Source organism: Felis catus, chromosome C1 (assembly GCF_018350175.1).
Source record: "Felis catus isolate Fca126 chromosome C1, F.catus_Fca126_mat1.0, whole genome shotgun sequence".
Lineage (NCBI taxonomy): Eukaryota > Metazoa > Chordata > Mammalia > Carnivora > Felidae > Felis > Felis catus.
In genome coordinates, this window is record NC_058375.1 from 186,269,639 (window position 1) to 186,291,818 (window position 22,180).

The following is a 22,180-nucleotide window of genomic DNA, read 5'->3' on the forward strand; positions in this document are numbered from 1 at the left end:
CCTCTTTTAATTGCACTTTGCTTTATTGTGCTTCATAGATACTGCATTTTTTTTTTACAGATTGAAGGTTTGTGTCAACCCTCCATCAAGCAAATCTACTGGTACCTTGGTATAAAATATTCTTATATGAATCGGTAATTCAAGATATCCGAGATCAAGCAATACTAGTAATGTCCTAAATGGAAGTTCTCAAAATTCACTATGATCTTTGATTTTCAGAATGCTTAGAGTCTTTATAATAGTATTTTTCAAGGTGACTAAGTATTTTTTATATTCTACAGGGAAATGTAGTTCATGAACCATCAGTTATATATTCATTTTTTTTCTAGCCAGATAAAACACCTATTTTAAAAGGCTGCTGGTATTTGAATAGGTATACAAAATTTGTTTAATTATTTCATACATTATCTAGGGAATAAAGAAATTTGGAAACCAGAAATAGATAACCTACATAAACAAACAAGCTCTCATGCTACCAATGGGCTCTAGGACTTAAAAAAAAGTATAGTCACAGAAAATGTTACTTTTTATGGAAAAGTTTTACTTTATTTTGTAAAAAGTAATGTTTTGAGTATATTCACTCTTTCAAAGTAATGCAAGTACAATGATAAGCATTGAGTAAAAAGTACCCTGCTTTATGGACTTATTTTTAATACACTGTAGGCATACTGCTTACTGAAGGCAGAAATATGGGATCCAATTATAAAACTTAACATGTAAAAGTAAACACATACAACTGAATAGTTGTGAAAAAATAGAGGATTAATTAAAAGATTGTTTAAAAATATTAAGTTCAAGTTAAATGGGAATTTTATGCATAAAAATCATATTATATGGTCAGAATGACTCTTCAGTGGTCATTCCTGAGAAACAAATAGTAACTTTAGTTGAAAGTTAATGTTTAACTTCTTTTTCAAAGTACTTTCAAAACTTCACTTATTCAAATTAAAACATTTTAACAATTCATTCTGAAGACATGTTATATGGTTCTCATTCCAAGATATCTTGTGATGTATAAATAAATCTGCTACCAGAAAAGACAAAGAAAAAAAACAATCTAGGAAAGAAAATACTTTGAGTCAAAGTGTGATCTTCAATTACTCTTTTTTTTCCTCCTCATATCTTTTCATGACGGCTTTTGAGACTGAAAGTAACCGGGGGGGGGGGGGGGGTCACCTTGGTGCACATTTTCTCTCAAATCTCTCTTGGCTGGGACACAGCGCATGGAAGCATTAACGCCACCCTCTCTTATTCTGTTTCAGCAGACGGGAATACTAATCCCACTCTTGGCCCTGGGCAGCAATGAGTAACATTACAAAAGAGCCTAAAGTCTGTAATTACTCAGCAACAAAGTAGACTTCTCTAGTGATGGTTCTGCTGTACTGTTTTATTGTACTGTGCTGTTTTGTTGCCTTAATACGGATTAACCATCAAAAAAAAAAAAAAAAACCCAAAAACCCAACAAAACCACCCTGAAATTCAAACTATCAGTAGACAAACCATGTCAAAGTAAGGAAAATGAAAAGTAAAGATAGGCTCAACCACTTAAAGCTTCCTTCCTCCATTCCTACTTGACTCACTTCATTTTTCCCATAACGATCCTAAAGACCAGCATAAGCTTTCACCTCTACTGCACCAAGAACAGCGCCACTTATTTGCACCACACGGGTCGGGCGCTCCGAGAGGCGAGCTGGAGGTCAAGAACCCACTTTTCTGTCAATCAGCCTGGCCCCGCCCGTTTTCAGTCCGCGCGTGCGCGTCAGGGTCTTCCGGGGGCGGCGCTGGGGATTCCGCGGGTCGCGATGCTCCCCCGGCTGGCGGGGAAGGCCCGGCGGCGCACAGTGGAGTTCGCTTCAGTTTTATCACTCGCGGCGGGGTGGCTTTCTTGTCTGAGAGCAGGACCTTGGCCGGAGGTGGGTGTGCGGCTCCGTTTTCAGCAGTGCTCCTGGCCCCACGGGAAGCCTGGGGCTGGCCTGGCAGCACGGTGCCCACCGACGACGGGGCCTTTGGCGACGCAGAACGCTGCGCTGCCTTTCCGCCTGAGGAGTGGAGGGCGCTGGCCGGAGACACTCGGACCGACGCCGAGTTCTTGACTTTAATTTGGGTGCTGGTGGAAGGGCCCAGAAATCGGACTGGTTTAGGACCAGTCTTACAGTTCACTTCTTCTTCTTCTTCTTCATTGAAAGCTATCAGTCGCCTGTGGATACAGAAGCATGTCAATGTCAGCATTTACAGGTTTGGTAACTCCTGAAAACGTCCGCAAAGTTTATCTTCAGGGTGAGGAAAATCGTTTTCATCAAGAATTTGAGTCAAGAGGTTTAGAGGGATCAGGTACTTCATCTCGTCTCCCACCAAGGTCAATAAGTAAATTACCAAGTTTACAAAAGATTGTTTCTACTTGAATTTGAACTATTAAAATCACCATAATGTTTTCTAAAATAAAATAAAATCACCATGTTAATGCCAACGACAAATTAAGATTTGGCATGTTACATTAGAATTATATAGTATATCACTTGGTTCCTAAGAATCCTCACAGTGATCCAGATGATAACCAGGATGATCTCAAGTTAGGGTTCCCCCCCCCCAGAACAACAGTTGATTTACTGAGAAAATTTACTGTTTCATAAACTCTTTGAGAAATGCTGTTGCATATTTTACTCTCCTCTTGAAAGTTAATAAAGGTTCTGAGGTCTAAAGTAAAGACACCTATTTAATTTTGTTGCATCCATATTTCCCAATATGGATCTGTAATGCAGCCTTTGGCACCCAGTAAAATTAGCATTCTGTGAAATGCATTTTGGGAACTGCTAGAATGGTCAAACCCATGGTATAGTTAGATGCTTTTTCAATTTAAGAAGTATTAGACAAAACTTAAAAGATTCCTGAATTGAGTTTGCCATTCATTATAAAAAGTCTAAATGGAAGACAATGTTTTTTTTTTTAATTAAAAAAAATTCAATTTATTTAAATTAAAAAAAAAAAAAAAACCAAAAAACTAGTTTACCCATTTCTCCCCCTCCCCCACTCCTGCCTCTGGCAATCACCAATCAGTTCTCTGTATCTACCAGCTTGAATTTTTTTTTACTTCATTTATTTACTTCATTTTACTTTCATTTATGAAAAAACAAAGAACACATGATATTTGTCTTCCTTTGACTTATTTCACTTAACATAATGCCATGGAGGTCCATCCATGTTGTCACAAATGGCAAGATTTCATGCTTTATAGCTGAGTAATACTCCTTTATATATATATACCACATCTTCTTTATCCATTCATCCATCAATTGACACTTAGGTTTTTCCATATTGTAAACAATACTGCAATGAAGTATTCAAGTTGCTCTTTGCATTTTCTTTGGATAAATGTCCAGAAGTGAAATTGCTGGGTCATAGGGTAGTTCTACCTTTAAATTTTTGAAGAACCTCCAACTATTTTCCATAGTGGCTGCACCAGTTTACATTCCCACAATAAGAGCAGAAGGGTTCCCTTTTCTCCACATCCTTGCCAACATTTGTTATTTCCTGTCTTTTTTATAATAGCCATTCTAACAGGTCTAAGGTGATATCTCATTGTGGGTTTGATTCACATTTCCTTGATGATTATTGACGTTGAGCATCTTTTCATGTACCTGTTGGTCATCCGTATGTCTTCTTCAGAATGATGTCTATTCAGATTTTCTGCCCTTTTTTAAAATTTTATTTTATTTTATTTTTTGCTTTTGAGTTGTATGAGTTCTTTATATATTTTGGACATTAGTTCCTTATCAGATAATATTATTTGCAAATATTTTCTCCCACTCAATAGATAGTCTTTTGATTTTGATGGTTTCCTTTGCTGTGCAGAAGTCTTAGTTTGATGTAGTCCCACTTATTTTTGCCTTTGTTGCTTTTGCTTTTTGTGTCAGATACAAAAAATCATTGCCAAGACCTATGTCAAGGAACTTACTGCCTCTGTTTTCGTCCATTTTGAGTTAATTTTTGTGTATGGTGCAAGATAGGGATCCACGCAAAAGTTTCATTCTTTTGCATGTGGATATCCAGTTTTCCCAACACCAAAAGAGACTGTCCCTTCCCCACTATATATTCTTGGCTGTTTTTGTGTACATTACTTGACCAATATGTGTGGGTTTATTTCTGGGCTTTCTATTCTGTTCCATTGGTCTATGTGTCTGTTTTTATGCCAGAACCATACTGTTTTAATTATTACAGTTTTGTAATATACAGTAGCCCCCCCCCCCACAGTTTCACTTTCTGCAGTTTAAGTTACCCACAGATGACCATCGCCTGGAAGCAGATGATCCTTCTTCTATCATCAGAAGGTCAGTAGTAGCCTAATGCTGTGTCATAATGTCTGTATCATTCACGTCACTTCATCTCATCACAGGGATTTTATCATCTTACATCATCTCAAGAAGAAGGGTGAGTATAGTACAATATTTTGAAAGACCACATTCACATATATTTATTATGTATATTGTTAACAATTGTTCTATTTTATTGAGTTACTGTTATTACTCTCTTACTGTGCCTAATTTAAAAAAATAAATTTTACCACAGGTATGTATGTGTTGGAAAAAACATAGTACATTCAAAGTTCAGTACTATACAGTTTCAGGCATCCACTGGAAGTCTTGGAATGTATCCCCTGTGGGTAAGGGGGGACTATGGACCATGAGTTTTCCAGCTTTGTTCTTCTTTTTCAAGATTGCTTTGGTTATTCAGGATCTTTTCTGGTTCCATACAAATTTGAGGATTGTTTGTTCTATTTCTATAAAAAATGCCATTCGAATTTTGATAGGGATTGCATTGAATCTATAGAATTCTTTGGGTAGTATGGATATTTTTATAATGTTAATTCTTCCAGTCCATGAAGACAAAATATTTTTCCATTTATTTATGTTCTCTTCAATTTCTTTCATTAATGTCTTACAGTTTTCAATACATAGGTTTTTCACCTCCTTGGTTAAATTTATTCCTAGATATTTTATTCTTTTTGGTGCAGTTGTAAATGGGACTGTTTTCTGAATTTCTCTTTCTGATAGTTCATTAGTGTATATAAATGATTTTTGTATATTAATTTTGTATCCTGCAAATTTACTGAATTTCTTTATTAATTCTAGCAGTTTTGATGTAATTTTTTTTATATATATCATGCTACCTGCAAATAGTGACAGTTCTACTTCCTTTTTTTTTTTTAATGTTTATTTATTTATTTTTGAGAAAAAGAGCATGAGCAAGGGACGGGCAGAGAGAGAATCTCAAGTGGAGCCAATCAGAGCCTAATGCGGGACTCAAGCTCACGAAACATAAGATCATGACCTGAGCCAAAATCAAGAGTTGGATGCTTAACCAACTGTGCCACCCAGGCGCCTGTTACTTCCTTTCTAATTTGGATTCCCTTTATTTCTTTTTCTTGCCTAAATGCTCTAGCTAGGGCTTCCAATACTATGTTGAATATAAGTGATGAAAGTGGGTATCCTTGTCTTGTTCCTGACCTTAGAGGAAAAGCTATCAGCTTTTCACCATACAGTATGATGCTAGGTGTGGGCTTGTCATATATGGACTTTATTATGTTGAAGTGCAGTCCCTCTATACCCACTTTGTTGAGAGTTTTTATCATAAATTGTTGAATTTTGTCAAATGCTTTTTCTGCATCTATTGAGAGGATCATATGATTTTCAATACGATATCAAAACCATATGATAGGTTTCTGTTCATGATGGTGATGTAGGAAAATCTTGAATTTATCTCCTCCCACAAATACACTGAGTCTACAGCTACATATGGAACAATTTCCTCATAAAAAAAAAAAAAAAACCCTAAAGAATAGCTGAGTGGCAACTACACATCATTAGTAGAAGGAAAGAAATAAAGATTGGAGCAGGCTGGCACCTGGGTGGCTCAGTCAATTAAGTGTGCAACTTCAGCTCATGTCATGATCTCATGGTTTGTGGGTTCGAGCCCCACATCGGGCTTTGTGCTAACAGCTCAGAGTCTGGAGCCTGCTTCGGATTCTGTGTCTCCCTCTCTCTCTGCCTCTCCCCCATTCGTGCTCTGTCTCTCTCTGTCTCTCAAAGATAAATAAATGTTAAATAAATAAATAAATAAAAGATTAGAACAGTTAGAACAGAAGTAGATGAAATAGAGACTATAAAGACAATAGAAAAGATCAATGAAACTAAGAGCCAGTTCTAAAAAGATAAACAAAATTGACAAACCTTTAAGAAAACTCACTAAGAAAACTCACTAAGAAAAAGGAGAGAGGACTCAAATAAAATCAGAAATGAAGAGGTGTTACAACTAATACCACGGAAATACAAAGGATCGTAAGAGCTTACTGTGACTAATTACACACCAACAAACTAGACCAGACGGATAAATTCCTAAGGGATTAAGAGTTACGAACTTCTAGTTATAAAATAAGTCATGGGGATGAAGCACAGCATAGGGAATATAATCAATAACATTATAGTAACACTGTATGATGTTACTACACTTATCATAGTGAGCACTGCATAATATATAAAATCATTAATTCATTCTGTTGTACACGTGAAACTAATATAACATTGTATGTCAACTATACTTCAATTAAAAAAAAAAGGACGAATTTTTTTTAATTCCTAGAAATATACAACCTACCAAGACTGACTCATGATGAAATCGACAATCTGAACAGACCAATTATTAGTAAGGAGATTGAATCAGTAATGAGAAAGCTCCTGGGGCACCTGGCTGGCTCAGTCAGTGGAACATGCAACTCCTGATCTTGGGATTGTGAGTTCAAGCTCCATGTAGGGCCTAGAACTTACTTAAAACAAACAAACAAAAAAAAAAAAAAAAAAAAAAACAGGGACTCCTGGGTGACTCAGTCAGTTAAGGATCCAACTCTTGATTTCAGCTCAGGTCATGATCTCACAGTTCATGGGTTTGAGCCCCATGTTGGGCTCTGTGTTGACAAGCATGGAGCTGCTTGGGAATCTCTCTCTCTCTCTCTCTCTCTCTCTCTCTCTCTCTCACTCTCTCTTTTCCTCCCCCACTCATGTTCTCTCTCTCAAAATAAATAAATAAACTTAAAAAACAATAAAACAAAGCAAAACACCTCCCAGTAAACAAAAGTCCAGGACCAGAAGGTTTCACTAGTAAATTCTACCAAACATTTGAAGAAGATTTGATACCAATCCTTCTCAAACTCTTCCACACAACAGAAGAGGAGGGAATGCGTCCAAATTATTTTTATGAGACCAGGATAACCCTGATACTAAAACCAGACAAGAATGCCACAAGAAGAGAAAATTACAGGCCAATATCGCTGGTGAACAGAAATGCAATAATACTCAACAAAATATTAGTAAACCATATTCAACAATACATTAAAAGGATCATATACCGTGATCAAGTGAGATTTATTCCAGGGATGCAAGGATGGTTCAATATCTGTAAAGAGCCAGTATGATATTAAGGTTTAAGGAAATGACCTTAAAACTGTCAAACAACCACTGTCGAAATCCTGCCTGCTCCTGCCACTGTTTGCATCAGTTTCACCTTCTGAACAGGAAGTATAATGGGAATCCTCCAATTTTTCTCCCTTTTATCAGTGTGGGTATATTTTCACAGGCAAATAAATATAACATAATGAATTTTGATCTTGGAAATAGGATCATAATGACATGGCGATTTGAAAACTGACATGTAATAAAGAATGCAAATATAATATATTCAACCCTAAAACTCTACTGAACATAACTAAATTTTCTCAGGTGAAGCAAATGATTCTTCAGGACCTCACAATTGTTTCTAAGTTATCATTATCATTATCCTATCCATGAATCAAAAATAATGCTTAATAAACCCCAGAGGAAAGAATAATTAACGCAGAGGAGAATCTCCATAAAACCATCCCTGCTTGCTTTGTTTTCTGCCCACATCTTCTACTAGAGTCTTGACCAAGATTTCTCCAACTTAGCTCTATTGCCATTTTTGGTTGGATATATCTTTGTTGTAGAGGCTGCTCAATGCATTCTAGGATGTTTAGCAGCATCCCTGGCCTCTACTTACTAGATGCTAGTAGCATCCCCCACCCCACAGTGTCTCTAAACATTGTCAAATATCCCCTGTGGGACAAAACTGCCCTCAGTTGAGAACCACTGCTCTGGACCCAAACAGTATTTGCTAACTGTAAGTTCAAAAAGCAAAATAAATATTGATAATAAAATGAGGGCCTTTAAGAAAAAAAAAAAGATGTTTTAACCAGAGATAATTAACTATTAAAAACTGAAGAAAATTCTCTGCATTTCTATGAAAGATCCAAAAGGAAAAAAAAAAAGAAAAAAGCAGTCACAGATTCTATAGGGGCACTGAATCAAATTCACAACAGATGATCAAGAAATCAGAACATCTAAAAACCATGAATGATACCCAGATAATGAAAAATAAGTATGATTTTAAATGTATTTAAAGTACAGTCAAAAGCACAGATGTGGACTGAATTTGATAATAATTTCAGAAAATACAAGAAAATACCATTAAATAAAAATACTATTGGTGGTAATAGGAAGGAGAAAGGAATTCAGAATAAGTCACAGGAAATTTCAAATATTAAGTCTAACAAATAATTTTTTTGGCTACTGCCAATAAAGCCTAGGATTTTACTTCTGTAGGGAAAAATACTTACCACAGCATTCTTACTATGTCCACTAGTATTCTTAAAATCACATTCTCCCAAAAAGAACATACTGTAACTCAGTTTTAGAGAATTATTTCCAGTTTTTACATAGTTTTGGAAACTTTGAATTTATCAAGATTTATATTTTGATGGTAATGCAGAATACTCACCTAGGTGACTAATAAACTTAGTAAGATCAAGAACCATTATTCATTTCCCCAGTAAAGGCAGTAAAAATACATCACAGATTTAAACAAAAAACAATATCAACAGAACACAAATAACCTCTTTCGAATTGGGGCCATGTGACGCAGGCTTCCAAGTAAAGGCCGCTCTTCCAGAGTCCAACATTCTATCAGCTCATGAGGCACCCGCCAGTAGCTAACACCTGGAAGATCAAAAGGCATAATTAAGAGAGCCACTGTCCACTGCAAAAGGTTCAGCAACACTTTTGTGTAAGACTAAGCAGAAAGAGTTTGAGATTCATGCCTCCCATTTGAAGAAAGCAGGTGTATGCAGGAAGTGTTCCCATGAAGAAACAAGGCAATAGTGGGATAACTCATAACCCAGGCCTAGGGAATTTCTGGCTACCAGCCCCAGATCTACTACTGATAATTAGTAGATCATTATATGGGTTCTGGGCAGATGAGTTAAAGGCACAGGCTCTGGAGCCAAGACTGCCTGGGTCTGAATCCCACTTCTATCACTCACTAATCATGCGACCTTGTGAAAGTTACTTAACTTTCCATGTCTAAATTTTCTCATCTGTAAAATTACAATAACAGTATATACTTCATAGGTTTGTTGTGATGATTAAACAAGTAAATAAGTGCAAAATGCTTAGTATAGGGCCTATAACAGACTAAGCGCTTAACAGATGCTTGGTGCCTTTATTTTATAAATTCTAGTGTTGTCAGCAGTGCAAGGATTGGACAATGACGGTCTTAACACTTGCCATGTCAACATCATTGGATTGCAGCACTCATCAAATCAGGTAAATTTTGTGAACTACTGTAAATTTCCTTTGACCACTATATGAATATGAACTATCACTGTTAGGGTAGTGTGTTAGGCCAAGATTGTGGTCAAACTCATTTTAACTTTTAAATCTGAGAAGTTTCTCAATGAAAGTTTGAAATGTATTTTTATGAACCTCAAAAATGTTATCCTGAGTTAAAAAGCCAGACACAATACATCATATATTGTATGATTCCAGTTACATGAAATATCCAGAACAGGCTAATGCAATGAAACAGAAAGCAGACTGGTGGTTGCCAGGGGCTGAGGAGAGAAGGGAATGGGGAGTAACTGCTTAACAGGTACTGGGTTTCCTTGTGGGATGATGAAAATGTTTTAGAACGAGACAGAGATGGTGGTTATACAACATTGTTAATGTAGTAAATGCCACTGAAGTCTATACTTTAATTCTATATTATGTGAATTTCACCCCAATTTTTAAAGAATCATAAAAAATTATATGTAGATGCATTAAAAAAGGCTTAAAAATGTTGAATAAAAATTGGTTCACATTTTTTTAAAAATAACTTTGAAGTCCCAAGAATGGATATGGTGTCGTAGGTATGTGGTTTTTTGTTTTTGTTTTGTTTCGAGAGAAAGAGAGTGAGAGCACGAGCAGGGGAAAGGGGCAGAGGGAGAGAGAGAGAATCTTAAGCAGGCTTCATGCTCAGGACAGAATCTGATTTGGGGCTTGATCCCATGATCCTGGGACCATGACCTGAGCTGAAAGCAAGTCAGATGCTCAGCTGACTGAGCCATCCAGGCACCCCTGGTGTCTTGTTTTTTAATCATTAAAGGTTTAGTAATAAATATTAACCAACTTAGCAAGCTGGACATATAAATTAGTATATGTAACAGATATATCCAATACTCACAGAGCCTATGGACCTAATTTTAAGACAATAATTTTCTGGAACTGCTTGATCATGCTCCCAAACATACTGCTGCTACAAAAACATTCCCAAATCCCATCCATTAAGGTTTGTTTGTTTATTTTTAACTCAGGTTTATTGAGATAATTTACATAAAATAAAATTCACCCTTTTAAAGTACTCACTTCAATGAGTTTTGATAAATGTATACAGTCATAATTATAGCCACAATCAAGACATAGAACATTTCTATCACCCCCAGATTTCCCATGTACCCCTTTGCTATTGATGCCTTCCCCTCCATTCCATAGTTTTACCATTTCAGGGGTGTCATACAAATGGGATCATAACAGTATGTACCCTTCTGTGTCTGGTTTCTCTAGCATTGATATTTTGAAGATTCATCCATGTTGATATATGCATTAATGATCATTTCTTTTTATTGCTGTGTAGTATTCCAATATATAGATATGCCACAGTTTCTTTTTAAAACTTTTATTTTTGCCTTCCTATAAAATAATTCACTTTCATTGTATAAAACTTGGATAATATAGAAAAGTATATATTAAAAAAAAAATCAAGATCACTTCTAATCCTGAAACTAGGAATCATGATTCATGACACTTCAGTGAATCTGATTCCAGTCTTTCTCTCATTCATAGATATGCACATTACTGAATACACTTTACATTTAATTTGTTTTCCTGCTTTTGATAATTTCTTATTGTATCAGGGGCATTCATGTATGTAAAAAATTATTCAAAATAATTTTAATAGCTATTGCTCATCAGTTTCCCATAGATGTGCCAATATGTATTTAACCTTCTATCATAGACATTTATATTGTTTTTATTTTTTCTCTATTATAAATAATGCTTAATTGAACACTTTGTTCATAAACCTTTATCTGCATTTGGTCATATCTAGAAGTAGAATTATCAGGTCAAAGAATATGAACAGTTCTGATGCTATCAATATGTAATGATAAATTACTTCCCAACACAGTAGTATTAATTGTTACTCCTGCCAACAATGCATGAGATCTTTACTAATCTGGTATGTAAAAAATAGTTCTCATTTAATACATATTTCACTGATAAATAATGAGTTTGAACCTCCTGCCACGTGCTGATTTCCTTTCCTGAAAATTTTGTGGTCATGAACCTTGCACATTTATTTATAATAGGCATTGAGTTGGTTTTCTAATCAATTTAAATCCTCTCTATTTTAAGGATATTCTTTGTCCAGTTAATGTAATATTTTTATCCAAGTTTTTATTAGCCTTTTAATTTTTTTATACTTTTTTGTTTTAAAGCTATATTAAATATTATGTAATCATTTTTATTCATCTTTGTCTTTTATGATTTATTCATCTTTGTCTTTTATGATTTATTTCCCTTTTAAGAAATCAGTTATTTGTTTAACTTTCATTATAGTTTATTATAGCTTCATTTTTCATCCATAAATTCACCTGGGATTATTTTGATAAGTGACATGAGGTTAAAATTCTGTTTTCTCCTAAGCATATTTCTCAATTTCATATTAAATCATCCATCTTTTTTCATTGATATTTAATACTCCTTATCACATAGCATTTTTATTCTTATAATTTCATTGGGGTTTACTCCTGATCTTTGCATTTATTCTTGTACCAGAAACATATGGTTCTTACTATCACAAATCTATATATAGTATTTTTACTATCACATAGTTAGATTCATTTCTCTGATGACTTCTGCTCTCCAAAATGTTCTTGGCTATTTCACTGCTTTATTCTTTCAAGGAATATTAGAATCATTTCCTCAAGATGGCCAAAGGGTTCCACTGATGTGTTGGTAGGGATTGTGTTAAACCTATAATTTGATCTGAGAAAAACTGATATCTTTATAATGAATATTATAAAATCTATCTGAATAGATTTCCTGTTTGGGAACATGGTAGGTCTTACTATACTCTTCATGTCTTCTTTTTTTATAGATGGATGGATGAATTGATGAATGGATGAATATATTTTAGTAGTTTTCTTCATAAAAGACTCAAGTATTTCTTGATAGGTCATCCTAGTTATTTTGTTGTTTATTGCCATTGTAAATGGGATTTTCCCCTATGATTTCTAACTAATCTATCATAAGTAAGCTGATCTTTGTGTTTACTTACATTGTATCCAGCTGGTTTGGTCTACTAAACTCATCACTTATAAGATACCTTTAGTTGATTCCTTTGGGTTTTCTAAAAAGACATACTCTCCACAAATAACTATCTCCTTCCTTCCAATATTTCTTTCTCTCACTTCTGTTTCTTGTCTAATGGCTTTCCGTAGGCCTTCCAGAACTGTGTTAAATACCCATGATACTTCATTACCTGCTTATTAAAAAGTTAAAATCAGTCTCACACTCTTTAAGTCAGTGATCCCAGCTCTTCACTTCAGCTTCCCGAGTCAGTGGAGAAAGAAGACCAGCCAGGGCTCTCCCGAAGCCTTCTGGGCAGTCTGCCAGTCCAGAGGCACAATAGGAGACACAGAGAACACCAGGGGGTTTGTTCCTCAACTTAAGCCTAAGTGTCTCAAAGTCAATTAAATCTAAGATAAAAAGCTTAAAGAGAATAGCACTTTTTTCTATCTGCCTGAGGGGTGTAATCTGGGGGGGGGGGCGGGGAAGAGGAAAAGTGAGAGGTGCAAAGTTGAGGAAAGAAAGGTTGGTACTAGCACCCTACCTGAAGAGAAGCAGGTGATGAAGAGTTTTTTTAAACCCCCCTCCTGTCCTTGTATGCAATCTTTTGTGACTTGCAATGTCTGTCTCTACCAGCTTTTAGGACTATTTGAGGACCAACATGTGTCTTATTTATTTGCGGACCCAATTTTAGAACTTAGAGTGTTTGCACCTAATAGACACTCAATACATACTTGTTAAATAAGGAAAAAAACTTAGGCATAGAACAGCTAATGCTCTGTGATCCATAAGCAAGTGGCATGGCCTAAGACTCAGTTTTCTCATCGATAAAATGGTAAACAACATCCAGAATTGTTTTAAGACTAAGAGTTACTGAATGTAAACTACTTATCACACTGAATATTAAACAGCATTGTTATTATGAAATGATATAAGAAGCTTGGTAAAAATAGTCAAATTTCAAAGTAAGGACAATGCTAGGTACAAAGTGGATGCTAAATAAATTCCTGTTGAATTGAACTAAATAAGCATAACAGATGCTAAAATTATAAACTATTTTTTAGGTTACTGGATTATAAACTATTAGTAATATCTAGCAACTCATGGGGTCTAAAGATTTTTAAGTAAATTGTCTCAATCAACATACTTTGAAGTGACAAATGTCTTGACCTTACAAAGAAATACTTTCTCAAAAAAGAAAAATGCAGCAATTGAACTCACTTTGTCTTATTATGGGAAAGTCTACCTTCTGCCATGAAATAAAAGAATTGTACTATACCTTTTCCTTCCCAGGCATCAAAGGCATCCATCATTTTCTTCAATTCAGCTACTGAATAATAGCTCCAAATGTACTGAACATTATTCCCCGCCTCTCTAGAAATATTGCAAAAGATGATGAAAACATACGAAGTATGAATGTATGTGTGTGTGTATATATATACAGCTAATACTCGATATACTACCAAATACTTGTTAATTAAGGGAAAAAATATGTTGGCATTGAATAGTTGTTCTTCTGCAACTCTTAAGGACATATATAGATAATAATATACTATAGATTATATCTATGAGTATAATATACTATACTCATATACTAACCTATATTCAATCTCTTTTTAATGTGGTAAAGTACTTGTTAATTCCACAATATAGACTGTACAGACAAATCAACAAATCTGTAGAAATAGGTTTTCTAAAAAAAATTACCTAACTCCAGGAAAATTTTAAAAGATTCAACTTTGACTAAAACTTTCATAGCACTGTTCCAGGCACTCATATATCTTATATAACCATCCTGCAAAGAATTCAGAAAATGATGACATATTTAGTCACCTAAAAAAGCAAGTTCATGTGATCATTCATTAGTCACTAATATGTGACCCAATCCAACCACCCAGAGAATTAGAAAAACAAACAAACAAAAACAACCGTAATGTGAATTGACCGCTGTGTTAAGTCAGTTTACAAAAAAAATATTAAGAGAATAACCCTTAAGAATTTTACATTCAAGTCATCGGATTTTAAAGCTGATAGGGACCAGGGAAGTCCTTCATTTCTCAGAACAGGACACCGAGGCACATGCCAGTCCTGTGCCACTCAGCAGGGCTGCTGACTTCTAGGCAGTGCTTCTGTTCCTGGACTATGGTCTAGGGGAGGACAGCCAGACATGGCCTGTTAGGGGACTTTGATGCCCACTCCCAGGTGAGAGGCAATGTAGTAGACCACTGTGGATGTCCCATAGTTTACATATATGTGAAGTGGTCTTAATTACAATCTCCTTGAAGCAGGCTTGTCTCAACAGCTGTAAGAGCTCACTCTGTGTGTTGCCAAGTGTTGAATGAAGATCTTTTCTAGTCAACCACATATTCCATTCAGTAACACCTCTTACAAGAGACCAAAACTTTATTCTGTTCCCTTTCATATTTAAATATGGGCATACCTTTTAAAAATGCTTTTACTGTGAATTCTTCCTCCCAGCTGCTTATCAATAGCATCTGTTCCATCAGTTTTTGTGGAATATACACCAATAATTCTACTCTCACAGCTTGCACCAGATGTGTTAAGATAGTGGAGAACCCAAACTGTTGGCTTATTGCAAACTAAACCATATGAATCACAGAAGTCTGTTAAAGCCTGGAGCAAAAAAAATATACAAAATTTGAATTTAATTCTGGAGTAAAATAGAAATGAATTTGGTTCTATTACTTTCATGTAAAGCTGCAATTTCAGTTGGTCATAAGGGAAATAAAAAGATGATAAATTTCAGCCTGGTCTTTACACCTTGAAAAACCAAACATGCTTTTGTTGAATTTGGCATGGGGGTGGGGTAAATCACAAAAAGCACCACCCAAAAACCCAACACCTTTTCATCTAGAGAATCCTCTTCCACATGGAAGCTGTATTTTCTTTCCTCCTCCTTTAGCCTCACTATCAACATTACTTTTAATTTTAAAATCTTCATATGATTAAGAGTCAGACCTTTTTCTTTTCCTTTTATTTTCCCCCCAGTTTCCCATTTGACTCAATATTCCTTTCACCTTCTACTGACTAAGCCCCATAGTTGATTTTTTTTTTTACTCCAAATCCAATCATGAATTAACCAGATTAACTTGTTCTTTTCCACTGAAAGATATACAAATCAGTGCAAACTCTAAGAACTCCTTTGGCGTTTATCTACCTATTCATTCATTCTCTTGAATATTAAGAAGTTACTAACGTGGTTGAGCACGAAGGTCCTATAGATATAATGATGAGCAAAAGACAGGATCCCAGACCTTCCAGAATTTTATAGCTAATGTAAAAGACAGACAGTTGGGGCACCTGGGTGGCTTAATCAGTTGGGCATCTGACTCTTGATTTTAGCTTGGGTCATGACTCATGGTTTGTGAGATTGAGCCCCATGTCAGGATTTGCGCTGGTAGTGCAGAGCCTGCTTGGGGTTCTCTCTCTCCCTCTCTCTCTCTCTGCCCCTCCTCAGAGTGCTCGCTCTCGCTCTCTCTCTCAAAATAAATAAATAAACTTCTAGGAAATTTAAAGACAGTCAATAAGCCATCAGCACATAGGATAACTATAACCACGTGAGCCTAGGAGGTGCTAAGGGAAACAGAGCTGGAGTGCTTCACCCAGCCGAGTGCCCAAGGGCCTTCCCTGAGAGAAACAGCATTATTCCTGTGAGGGCCCTGAGGACAGGCACTTTTGTTTGTTTTGTGTTGTATCCCAAGTGCCTGGAATAGTGCCTGACACAAAGGAGATGCCTAATATTTACTGACTCAGTGAATGAAAATAGGACTCTAACATGTCTTACATTTTTCATTTAATATTGCTGTCTAACTGTATGTCATATTTCTTTGTGTCCCACACAGTCCAAGAGCAGTGCTCTATATACCAAAAACATTTGAGATAAATATGTGTTGGCTGACACAGTCAATGTACACATGCTATGTCCTCTTTGCGTACAAATCAGAAATCAAAAGACTACAGTTGAGACTTCAGAAGATGAATGTCAACCCACTCCAGCTTTCCAGTCAGGATTTCTTAGCCCTATTCTGCAGATGTGGCAAACAGCACCCTAGAACTGTTTGACAACTCAATTTCTATATAACTTCAGTAGCAAAACCCATACAACCATGCAAATTCCTGAAGACAATCTGGAACCAAATCAACTGTCTCTTCATGTTACACTCCTAATAACCATCCTGTCAGCTTGCTCTCCTAAACTGATACCCAAATCAAACCCAATTCAGGTCAGTTTTCACTACTATTAATCATCTAGGGAAAAAAAATTTCTTAGATGCCCAAAGGTACTAAAAGCAAATATAATACTTATCAGTAAGACAAAAATAGGTAATGAAGTTTTTCAAGATCTTTCATGTAAAGATCTTTAAAATGTGATTTAAAGGAGAAATATCTTTTAAAAATATTTACTGATCTCAAAGTGAATTAATCAAACCAATGTTTTAATTTAGTAACAAACTGCTACACTTATTAAATCAGGTAGATTTTCTACAATCTTTTATTTTTGTGACCATTCTTTAAAAAGTCATTTCAGTAAATAAAATACCACTATACTCTTACATACTACAATATTGCTCTTTATTTACAAAGAACCTAAAGAGCAGAATATTTCTATTAAAAAAGCCATCAAAAGGTATTAAATCTCCAATGAGAAATAAAAAAACTACAAACCTTTGAGTGGCAATGTAATACACTTTCCTAGAACATAGAATTTGGGCCTTCAAAAGATCAGTAATTAAGAAATGTGTCTTCAAAATTAGAAAAAGTAACTTTCTCATGTTTGGTTTTCATGGCAACACAGGCTATGCAAAATAACACACATTGCTTTGTGTATAAAAACATATATATATGTATACGTATGTACTTTTTTAAAACTTAAGAAAATGCCAAGACCTTTTTAAGTTCTATATTTGACCTTAAAGAATATGTCTCCATTTCATTGGCCAAGTGGTCAGACAGGCTGTATGGATACGGGATGCCAAAATAATCAGCCTCTTCCTGCAGAGCAACACGGGTTTGCTCATCTGTGGGAATGTGAACTTCTCCATGAAGATAATCCAAGAGATATTTAAATAGATGTCCATCACGGTCAATAACACAAGCCCCTAGAAAACATCCAGTTCAAAAATCACTGCATAGATACATATGACCATAAAGTTTCAACATGTCAAACTAAAATCAGACTGCAGACCTCTACAATTAGAAATGTTTCTTTCTCACAAAAAAGTTAATAACTAGTGTTCAAATGGGTTTAGCCATACTTGGTGATCCTCTGTATTCTCACCTACCATATAGGAAAATGTATTCTGAGCTCCATGGGGGAATTTTAGATGCAATGACCATATTCCTGCTATGGCCACTCAAAAGCCATGGAGGTCTGACTGCTGCTGAAATGTAACTTTACCCCTAAGCTCAGTCCTCCCCGGCCAGGAAAGATGTATGGAGTTCCTCCCTAATGAGGACATGCTCATTTATGTCATATTTGTATGTTAGTCAACTTGTAGTGTCAATGACATGTAAACCCGGGGTTCCTAGCTCCAGGCACACTGTATGTTTAGCCTTAATAGGTTAGTCCCTTTGTACTGTGAGAACCTAAACTTTAAAAAAGAAATGTTATGCTGGTACTACTTTATGACAAAAGGCTTTCTTAGACAATTTAGCAGAATTTTTAAAAACACTTCTGTGTGAGGCTACTCAATAATTCCTTTTCTCCCTTGGTTAGCTTAGAAAAGAAGGGATTAAGGAGGTGAAACTTGGGGGCAGAGGAAAAACTCAGTCCCTGCTTGCTATCTTTTTGCCAACAACCTTCCTGCCCACATGGGCACCAGCCATCAGTGTTTTCCATTCTTTCAACTGCCATCCAGCTGGCAAAGCAATCTCTCAAGACCCAGGGTTACTAACAGTGACTCTTGCTTAAGATCCCCTGAACCCCCTCTTCTGACACAGAAGCAAGAGTGGGTTCTCTGAGCTCCAGAACACCAAAGATGTGCAAAAAAGACTTATTTGCACTGTTGAGATTTCTTTACAAACGGGAGTAGGTTAAGCAAATACCAGAGCACTCCAAGCAAGAAGAGCAGCAGCCCCAGATCCCTACCCTTGTGTTCTACAGTTTCTTCTGGAAGACCAATTTTCCATCCTCTACCACTAGGTGACTGATGGTACACTGCACTGACGTTTTTGCAGGAGTCCACATCAGCCCACACAAGGCTACGCATCTAGACTGGGTGGCCAGTTTAACACTAATTCTACACTACAGTGACTGCCCTGTGAACTATGAGGGCAGCTGCTTTCTCCAGAGAATAAATGTTTTAACTGAAGAACACAGAGAGAAGCCGCAATATCGTTACCCATGGAGTTGCACGAACGTAACAACTTTCAAAGTATAATCAATCCCCATATTTAGGTGATGGTAGGCCTTAACACACATTGATTTTTTTGTCAACTTTTAGTGACAGCATCACAGATTCTGGAAACTGGTATTTAACTTCTTCATGTGTTTAATAAATCTCCATACAACTCTAATGATCTCGATAATTACTACACTAGTCTAATACATTCCATTGTAATTAGGAAAACCAAAGGGAATTTAAACTAGACTATTTTAATGAATATTCATGATCATGCTTTATGGACTTTAGTTATTTACCTGATTCGTCTGTTTTTAGAGGAAAACGACCACTGAACATGGATGCCAGCATCGAGTCTTTAAAGCGGCACAAGGACTCACGTCTGGCTGTGTAAATACAGCCACCCACATTCAGTCGAAGAATATCTACCACCTTTTCTTCTGCCTTGTGACCTTCCATTGCTCCCATCAACACCTAAATTTTTGCTTTGAAACGCTTTCAGAAACTGCAAAATAATGGTGGTCCTGGTCCACCTCTGTAAAAACAAAGGACAATCACATTTCCAATAATACACCAAATAGATAATAAAATAAACACATCTTAATGTGATTTAAAATAAGGTGCTCAGCACTAATAATATTGGAGGACTTTATATAACATGAAAGAAGTTTGAGATATGCCGAGAAGCTGGAAAACTTTGGTTCAGAGTATTTTTAAATGATGAACTATTACCAACCAAATCATAGCTATTGAAATGACTGTTTAAAGAATTTAACAAGAAAATGCATTGTCTGTCCCATATAAAGCAAAGGTGAGGTTTGCTCATGTTCTTTGATATTCACATATCTTTTTAAACTATAATAAGTCTGAGGGAGCTATCTAGACTGCAGAGGGGGTCAACATGTAGCATGGAATTAGGCTACTAGGCTCTACCACTAACTAGGGACCTTGGGCAAATACTTATCTTCTTCTGCCTATTTCCTCATCTATAAAATGGAGCCAGGGATGGGGCCTACCTCAAAGGACTATCAGAGGAGTAACAGGACATATAAAAAGCACATAGAACAGTCTCTGGCTCAGAGTAAGTACTCAATAACAATATAAATTTTATCTATAACGATATAAATTTTACCATAAGGCATATACTGAAGGATTGATATTGGCTCTGTAGATTTAAGGAAACATAAGCAGAAATTATTAACAATGCTAATTGTAGTTCCTAGATTAGGTAACTAAGGAATATATAATTTATCAACTGAGATCAGAATTCTATGTATGCCAGTAGCCAGACTGGTCCAAAAGAGCAACAAATAACAGCTCTAAATCATCTGGCTTCTTCATTTTAGGGAAGTTTTAAGGACTTGATTTCTTAATCTATTCTGGAGATAGACGAACCACAAGTGACTGTGGTGTTTCTCTGGAACCTAAAACAATACTGTGATAAAAAGGTACTCCTGATGTGACTGCGCATTTCACTGCAAATGCAAAATGGCCACCAAGAGACTCAACTATATTCATGGCAACTCACTTTTACTATGCGATCAACTAGGATCCTTTTGTAGATGCTCTAATTTAGCCAGTCTCCAATGAGATGGGGAAAGGAGACCATCAGTGTCTGACAAAAACAATATGTGTCAAACGTGGTCAGTAAACAGAAACTCTTACGGATCAACAGTTTAGCCTTCAGAAAACACTTATCAACATGACTTCTTTTGCTGCCTCAAAGTCCCAGGAGCAGCCCTGCAATGACCCATGTGAGAGAACCACCTCTGAAGCATGGGATGGAACTGGCTCATGCTGCCCCAGTTACCAGCTCCCTGGAATCCAGCTGTTCTTCAAAGCCACAGGCAAATCTCACAGGTTGCATGACCTTCCCAAGCATCCCCCAGTTAGAATCTGTGCACAGTCCACCAAATATACTGTGTACCTCTCTCCACGTTTTTCTCACCTATTTAATCCCTAGTTTGGGAGACTATAGCTCTAGGAAGACAGAATCTATATCACTATCAATAATTCCCATTTGCTCAATGCTTATTATGTGACAGTTACTGCAGGAGACACTTGGTAGACACTACCTAATTCACACAAAAGCCCTATTGGATAGGAATTACTGTCTCTATTGACAGATGAGGACACTGGAGAAAGAAATAGTGATGTGAGCAGGGTCCACACTAGGACTGCCCTGCTGGTAAGTGGCGGAGTCGGCCCCAGGTCAGCAGGACTGGCTCCAAGTTTTCTGCTGCACCCTACACTGTCTATTTCAGCACTGTTTCATCCCTAAGGCTGCTGACCGGGGCACTTTACTCACTAAGCATCTGTCCATCTGAAGACTCCAGTGGTGGCAACAGGAACATAGCAGCACCCTAGTGCAAGGATTTAAGAGATACCCCTGCCTCAGTCAGTTTCTCCTAAGGCAGAGGACCATCCAACACCATTTCAAGGCCAGTCGATGGCCCATCCTCAATGCACCCACTTAAGACTCCCTGCTGTGTCGGAAATGCCCTGCCCTCTGAGGAAGTGCCCCCAAAGTGCGGTTCTGTGACCACCTGCATCAAAACCATCAGAGACGCTTGATGTATATTCAGATTCCCAGGCCACAACACAGTCTGGTTCAGAAAGTCAGATGGGGTCGGGGATCCGCCCACGGACCCCACTTTAATAAACTCTGCTCAAAGGACTCGCTCTCCTCCCACGACGCGGGACGAAAGGGGAGGGGCTGGGACACCCGAAAGCCCCGCCGGTGTCCCCGCGGCCCGGGGTCCCCGAATCGGCCCGAAGCCTGAGCCTGCAGCCCGGGGCGCCCGTGTTATCGGCGCGATCCGGCCCTTCCTTAGGGCGCCCCGCCGCCTCCCGGGCCCGCGGCCCACCCGGCGCCCCGGTCCTCTGCACGGGCGGGGCCGGGTTGGCGGCCTCCCCGACTGACCTGCGGCCAGCCCGGCCCTCGGCGCGGCCGCCGGACGCCGCGGGGACCGACGCGGAAGTGAGGGCCTCTTCTGCTGCTCAGCAACTCTTGGAGCAGCGCGGCCCCAGCGGCGCCCCCGTGCGGCCCGGCTGGGCTGCGGCTGCAGCCGGAACGAGGGAGGCCCCGCC

The 22,180-nt window shown here is 37.4% G+C and overlaps 1 protein-coding gene across 2 annotated transcripts; it reads right to left on the bottom strand.

Annotated features, from left to right (window-relative positions):
• Nucleotides 1-22,169, bottom strand: KCTD18 (potassium channel tetramerization domain containing 18). 2 transcript variants are annotated; one of them, XM_006935458.5, is made up of 7 exons: nt 22,014-22,169; nt 19,390-19,625; nt 17,637-17,848; nt 15,169-15,362; nt 14,008-14,102; nt 8,957-9,059; nt 1-2,197 (listed from the first exon to the last, which is right to left on the bottom strand). In XM_006935458.5, exons 2-7 carry the CDS (start codon nt 19,556-19,558, stop codon nt 1,717-1,719), a joined length of 1,254 nt encoding a protein of 417 aa, XP_006935520.2. In that variant the 5' UTR covers nt 19,559-19,625; nt 22,014-22,169; the 3' UTR covers nt 1-1,716. The 2 variants fall into 2 exon arrangements, with proteins under 2 accessions (XP_006935520.2, XP_019693992.2); XM_019838433.3 differs by lacking the exon at nt 22,014-22,169 and adding an exon at nt 21,399-21,986.
• Nucleotides 22,170-22,180: the final 11 nt, after the last annotated feature.

Excerpts from the sequence above, each read along its gene's own strand:
- KCTD18 (XM_006935458.5), bottom strand. The coding sequence starts at position 19,558 with ATGGGAGCAATGGAAGGTCACAAGGCAGAAGAAAAGGTGGTAGATATT. Across the intron at positions 9,060-14,007 it reads TGATGCCTGGGAAGGAAAAG|GTGTTAGCTACTGGCGGGTG; the intron begins GTATAGTACAAT and ends TTGATCTTCCAG. Across the intron at positions 2,198-8,956 it reads ATGGCCCCAATTCGAAAGAG|GCGACTGATAGCTTTCAATG; the intron begins GTTATTTGTGTT and ends CTGTATCCACAG.